The 6,993-nt window shown below is 40.2% G+C and overlaps 1 protein-coding gene across 1 annotated transcript; it reads right to left on the bottom strand.

Annotated features, from left to right (window-relative positions):
* Window positions 1-424: 424 nt before the first annotated feature.
* On the bottom strand, window positions 425-2,596 carry LOC118207599 (homeobox protein Hox-C12a-like). The gene is made up of 2 exons (XM_035381351.1): window positions 1,997-2,596; window positions 425-1,020 (listed from the first exon to the last, which is right to left on the bottom strand). The coding sequence occupies exons 1-2, from the start codon at window positions 2,580-2,582 to the stop codon at window positions 782-784; spliced, it is 825 nt and encodes a 274-aa protein (XP_035237242.1). The 5' UTR covers window positions 2,583-2,596; the 3' UTR covers window positions 425-781.
* Between the last annotated feature and the right edge of the window lie 4,397 nt (window positions 2,597-6,993).

The raw sequence follows: 6,993 nt of genomic DNA on the forward strand, positions 1-6,993 counted from the left end.
TTGTTGAAGTAAAGTTGTATTTTATTGTATATCGTGTTGTATCGCTTCTCGTGCAACCATCGTCGGATTTACTTTTCACCTCAAAGCTGGTTCTGGGCTTCCGGCTTCTTTCTTATGATTTTCTTCACTGTGCACAACACTATTAGACAGCATGCAAAATAATTGATAACTACACAATAAATAATTCCGATAAAGAAGGCCTAATGTAAAGCAGTTGGCCAAAATCCTACAGGTTCAAAGAAGGGCCTATATTTTAAAAAGATGCGGCAATAAAGACATATTAAGGATAATAAAAGAACGAAATTGCAGTAATTTAACGGGCAAGGCTGGGCTGCTACTTTTCACTCTCCGAACATGAGAGTGAAAATCCATTCAGAGAGTAATATTGTTTGTTGTGTGTGGGTTTGTGTGTGTTCGTGCGTGTGTGTGTGTGTGTGTGTTGGGGGGGGGGCGTCATTTTGGTAACTGTACGGTTGCGAACCGTTTCGCATTTGGATGTCGCCCGCAGTGAGGATTCAGTCCACTGCTTCCAACAGACTGTACAGAACCGATAACAAACCTTATGTGCTGGTATTTGGTCAACTGTGCTGTTGAATGTGGCGCTTTACGAACCCATGTGTTCCATTTTTATCATGTTGTATATAGCCTTTGATCTCCAGTGGATCTCTGTGTGCATGCTTCGTGATACGTTATTAAGGAAGGCTATTTATTAACAGAAGGCTACATTTGATCAATAGATGCAGGCTATAATATTAGCTAATTGATTCCGATTTTTTGCTCTCTAAAAGAAGGATAAGGCTTGTTCCCTTAGCAACAATCTTTTCTTCTTCATTCGCCGGTTCTGGAACCAGATTTTAACCTGTTGGTCACTAAGATTGAGGCGGTCGGATAACTCCCTCCGTCGCTGTCTCGTGATGAATTCGTTGAGCATGAATTCGCCCTCCAGCTCAGCTAGTTGGAGTTTGGAGTAGGGTTTGCGTTTCTTGCGGGTCCGGGTGTGGATCGGGTACCACGGGGCACCTGGAGGGGGCATAGTCCGTATTGTGAACACGCAACAGTCATAGCATTCACGTAGCCTTCAAGGGCTGTCAGATATATATCTCAGCCTGGAGTCAAAATACACAAGCTCTGACAAACACAGACTTTGTTAATTCGCCTATTCGTTAATGCATGCGTGTTCCAGACAGTTTGTTACGTTTTGCATCTCAAAGACGAGATACTGGTCTTTCTAATCTGCCCGAATAATGTCAACGAAAGTGAAGTAAAATCCGTTTTGAATGTCGAGACGACGTTAGTCCAGAACGCTGGATGATGTCGTTCTAGCAAACATGGTCTCGTCTCCTGTTCAGTATACAGAAATAGGCCTCCATAATTTACTGTAGTCTGTGTCACATGAAGTTTTACAGTGGCAGTTAAAGTTACATTAAGGTGATAATGAAGTCCTGCTTGCAAATACCCAGAAGTATTTTCCGTTTTCAAGGCATATTGAATGGCTTCTTAGTGAACGACGACATGTATTAATTCTTTTTACGAGTCATTAAAACAAAAACAAACCCGGTCTCCTCTCAGTGCAGTCACCCACAGCGGAGCGCTCCTTTAAGTAATCGCACTCTAATTTATGTGCACAATCAAAAGCTTCTAGCGCGTTACCTTTCAAATAGATTGACCACAATAGTAGGTGCCCATAAATCCAAAGTATTTTAAGTTAATTGTGCTTAAAACGTATGCATTGGAAACACAACCTTTTAATATGTAGTCAAAACATGGAAAGCGAACGGCTGAAACGTGAACCATTTTTAGGGCTACCCCTAGCGGCGTTTGTCCACCACACAAGTCTGACCGAGGGCGAGCCTGCATATTATAGCGGCGTATCATCGGGAACAAATCAGTTAATAAACTTCTATTAAGTGTAGCAAGTCCATGCCTCTCGCGCATGCAAAACAATCAAGTGTTGCATGCTCCGTGTTATAAACGTAATTGCATCTATGATACTCACCTCCTGCAGCCATGCTGCCTGCGTGGTTTCCCGGCGACGCCAGAGTCTGTGCGTCGCTGGCGGGGGTCTTGCCACCTTCATTGAGCAGCGACGAGCTGGAGTCGGATTCAAGGGACTGACATGATGGTGGGTCTTGGGTCAGCTGCTGGGCCCCATAGTCATATTTAGAAAAGGTACCACTGTTTTCCATCGCGCTGTGAAGTCCGTGCTCGGACGACATGGAGGAAGCGTCCCTTGCCCTGTCCTCTCGTTTAAGGCCGGCGCTCTCCGAACAGTTCTCCCTGTTGATGCTGCCGTTGCCGTAGTAGCATTTGCCGTCGTCCTGCCGGGTAATTTCACACGAACGGTTGAAAGAAGGGTTAATGGGGACAGGGCTTCCAAAGTAAGATTGAGGGTATCCATTGCAGTGCTCCGTTGGATTCCACGGGAGGGAGCACACATTGTCCCTTCTTGGGTAGGAGAGAGAAGGTAGCCCCGCCAGTTGTCCGCCGGATGCTCTAAAATTCGGAAAGTAAAAAGTGTCTCCCGTGTGGATGTTTACCAAAGGTCCCACAAACCCAGGATTAAGGAGATTATGCTCGCCCATTTCCGCGGGCCCGACGAACAGCTTCTAGTTTATTGCAATCTGACATTTAACATAGTTAAACCCAGAGATGCGCCTGATTGGTCGTCCTCCGGTCACGTGGCGGTGCTAACTCGCACAGCAGAAGGTACCACCCACTAGGTCCATTTCAGACAAAACAAAACATTAACTTCTGTATTACGGTTTTATACGCTTTTTAAAAATACTATAAAGTATTTTATTTAAAATGTAGATTCTTGCCATGTTACACTGCGATTAGACGAAGCTAGATTTTTTCAAGAGTCGGCTACAGATATATGGAACTATCAGTAGCCTCGTTCAATGTTTTTAAGTCTTTAAATGGTTTCTCTTGCAAAAAATGTTTACTTTCCTAGAAGGAGTACGAGCATTTGACGTTTTATTTTCGAGCAAATTAAGGTTAAATTCAATGTCATATAAAGCCGTGATGTCGCTTTTTACAGGCTTGTATTAAGGACAGACTGATGCTCATAGCCACGCTCCGCTAATATATTTACAGTAACGGGGTCAGTAGGTTGAAACCGTTGGCTCTGTAAAATAAGACGATCCTCAATAAGGTTATTTTAAGAGCGTATATTTCAAATAATGTACTCACATACACCTCACAGGAACAGCTTAACAGATACCCCCAATAAACGGTCATAGCCGTACACTGCGAAGCTTGTTACACGGCCCGCTATTCTTTCATATGGATTTTACAAGAGAGTCGAAGGGACTTATGGTTTCATCAGTTGAAATTCATTGAGTAATATTTTATTAATTGATTTATAATTAGATGTATATAGCTTTTAAAATACAAATCGTCGATTGAATTATGCGTGGGGTTTCTTTTCTTATTCGTAATAAACATATTACTCACTTTAAATAAAGAAATTGTTAAATATTTGAGAGAAAATAAACATTTCCATGAGCTGGCATAGGTTTTTTGTTTTTAAGTGTGTGTTTCATTAGGACAAGATGCCAAGATGTGAGATGGAATTCGCTCTCCCGGCAATGAACTGAATTACTTAAGTACATTTTTTGAAGATACGTTCTACATTACTGACAGGCATTTGGCCAACAGTTTGTACTTAAATTCCAATTCCTTTTAAAGTTATCAAATTGTCCGATGCATACCGCTGTTGCTAAAATATGCCCTAGCATGACCGTACCCCGAATCCCCCCGTCTCCCCCCACCCCCGTCCCCTCCCCCGAATCCCCCCTTCTGCCATCAAATCAAATGCTTGCATTAACTCGTATTATCTGATCCTGGATCACGTGGATTTTTCTGTAATATTTTTTTTTTTTTTAAATCAAGCATGAATACGCTGTCAGTATTTGGATGTGTGGTCAGTATGGGTCGCGTCATGCTTTATCCCAATTAAACTGCATCATATCTGCATTACTTTCTCTCTATAGAAATGCCAAAAAGCCATACCACCACATAGGCCTGTGGACTGCATGCACGAGGTTTAGCATGTGTCATGCAAACGCGTGAGTGTGTGTAAGTCATGATTTCATAACAATAACTTTGTTACATCCAAAATCAATGACTGTGTGTGTGTGTGTGTGTGCGTAAGAAAAGTTTACTTGATGACGCTACTGATACCAGTAATACTTCTACTTTCCATTGTATTATTATTATTATTATTATTATTATTATTATTATTACTATTATTATTATTATTATTAGTAGTAGTAGTAGTAGTAGTAGTAGTACGACTACAATTCTTTTTAAATTTAGCTGTTATTCTAGCTGCTGCTGCAGTTCGTGGTTGGTGGTGTCGTCACGTGAAATACATATGGGACACTGAGGGAGCAGTGAACATTAGCATTGACAAGCCATTCCAATATCCCAATATCTGCAATTAACCCAATATATTTGATGGTCCAGCCCATAATTCCATACATCAATATACACCCTGAAATATTCGCAAATGTCTAAAATACCACGAAACATCAAAAACAGTGTATATATCAATGTGAGTTCCAAATGTTGAGATTAGACTTAATTATTTCATAAAGTTGGGTTATGACATTTATAAAAAATGCAGCTCGTTGGCGTAACGTAGGCTCTGTATAGGCCACAAAATCTTAGGCGCCAAATCAATATCAAGAGTGATTACGTCTGTCTCCATTAATTTTTTTAAAGCTTAGTAAATAATGACAAATGTCATACCGTTCTCAATATATAGGCTGACTTTCAGATTCCCTCTTGCCCTTAATTTAACTGGTCTCATCGACACCTCTGGTACAGCATACCATAATAATGAACTAAATATTAACAGATTTTATGTTTGCTTTCAAGTGCCTGTCTTAAAGGGAAATTCATGAATTATCTGACCCAGAAACCGAACTTTTTGTTTCTGTGGGTTTATAGTATGCCACTGGCACAAATGCAGACGAATGTAGATCAGATAAGTTCAAGAATCGCGAACGATTTCCAAAGTGAATGTTTTGTCTTAGTGCGTCCTGAGTGTCGCCTCATGATTAAAAGCCCGCGTAGCCATTTAGGCCTGCCTCGTGATGCAACACAAAATCCCAATGCAGTAGTGTAGCGATGTCGGCGTCAGTTCTCAACATCTCAACTTGTTCACAATGATGGTAACCCCGCAGCACCGCGGGGGAACTAGCAACTACATGTGAACAAACACACACAACAAAATTATTCCTACCCGATTAAACAAGCGCACACTTGCTGCTATACATGTAGACGCAAACCTATACAATTTTAACGGTGGGTAAGCACTTAGCTAATTTCTGTAGAATGACAGAATGAGAGATACGATTTAGATTTTACCTTATAAATGAGTCACCAGATGCATAGGCCACGTTGTTGTTGCCCTCACGCGCCACAAAAAGGACGAGTTACAGCGCTTCGTAGATATCCAAACTACAAACAGATTTCTCCAAAAAACACCGCGGTCAGCGATTTTGAATATATTTTTCAAATATAGAGATAAACAAACAATACTCACAGAGGGAACTGGATATAGGCTATAAAGTTTAACTTTTCTCTTAAGACGTAACTATTTGGCGCATGGCAGTTCAAGGTCACAGTCTAGTGCATGGATGTCTGCATCTTTTTTAAATTACGATCTTGGAATCCGCGGTCCTGTCCAGACAGGGCAATAGAAAAAACAATAGAGCGCTTCCCCCTTTGGGTTTGTTTCGACGCATTTCAACAGTTAAGCCTATTGCCCTGCAGAGAGTCCTTTAAAACACTATCTATCTATCTATCTATCTATCTATCTAAGTAAATAAATAAATAAATAAATAAGAACCCCGTGAAGGCGGTATGCTAGAACAAAGCCTTAAATTTGGCTAATTACTCGCCAGTGCGGTCCTTTGTTCCAATTCTGCAATGTATTTTAGACATAGGAAATATACTTTCGTATTTGAGGTGTGCACACTGTTAAACAGTCGAGCCTTTAGCACTACAGTAAATAAAATGCTAATTAAATGGACACACACTAATAGTTCTAATATCGCTTAAGAAACATAACTTTCTCTGACTCAAAGGTAACTTAGCCATGACTATAAAGTCGCAAAGGCTCTCTTGATTAAGAGAAAAGCTCCATGCACAGCCAAAGCTGTTGTTTAACGCCTCTGTGTATGTGGGTGTGCGGGCGCGCGTGAGCGCGTGTATGCTTGCGCAAAGGGATAAACAAAACAAAACGTTGAACTTGACCGCCAAAAGGGAAATAAAACATCTGGTAAGTGTTGTGCTCTCAAACATCTTATAGGTTATGTTAAAAAGGAAATCAATGCACATTTTTTACATAACACAGTTTATTGCATATTTGCAAGAAATACGCAACTATTTGTTCTTCCTCATTTTCAATAAATATCTCTGCTAAATCCTGTATTTGCTAAGGAAATCGTAAACTGATTAGGTTCAAATATTTACAATTAAGATTTTCCCTGACGTAATTAGGCCTATGTATTATTAAAGGCTAATGTATTAAAAACAGAAAGGTCATTTTGATCGTTTGATCACATATGCAATATCTTTAGTTCTCGGTGGAGCAAAATTACTACATTTACTAGCCTAGGCCTGACTGAAAACAAGTAGGCATATTAAAGCAATAGGCCCTTTAATGCGAATAATGCTTTGTGATTTTAAAACCGTGCAATAAAAATGGATTCGTATTTTGCATTATTGTACATTCTGTATTGTGGTCGCTGTAGCTTAATTTAACATTAACTTTTTCATGTAATTTAGAAAATGTAGCTTATGTGCAATCATTTAAACAAAATCATTAATTCTGTCATAGACTCATACTCGCAATCACACGTGGACACGCCCATTCACAAAAGTCTGGAGCTTTATCTGTATATCTCCCTGGGACAAATACTGCACGTCTGCTTCGATTTTACTCTATAGCTGCATAAATAATAAAAATGAAAAAGAGAA

This window comes from Anguilla anguilla, chromosome 11, assembly GCF_013347855.1.
Source record: "Anguilla anguilla isolate fAngAng1 chromosome 11, fAngAng1.pri, whole genome shotgun sequence".
Classification (NCBI taxonomy): Eukaryota; Metazoa; Chordata; class Actinopteri; order Anguilliformes; family Anguillidae; genus Anguilla; species Anguilla anguilla.

What these genes read in the sequence shown, in the direction of transcription:
- LOC118207599 (XM_035381351.1), bottom strand. Translation starts at nt 2,582, where the DNA reads ATGGGCGAGCATAATCTCCTTAATCCTGGGTTTGTGGGACCTTTGGTA. An exon ending in AGGCAGCATGGCTGCAGGAG is followed by an intron (nt 1,021 to 1,996) that starts GTGAGTATCATA and finishes TGCCCCCTCCAG; the next exon opens with GTGCCCCGTGGTACCCGATC.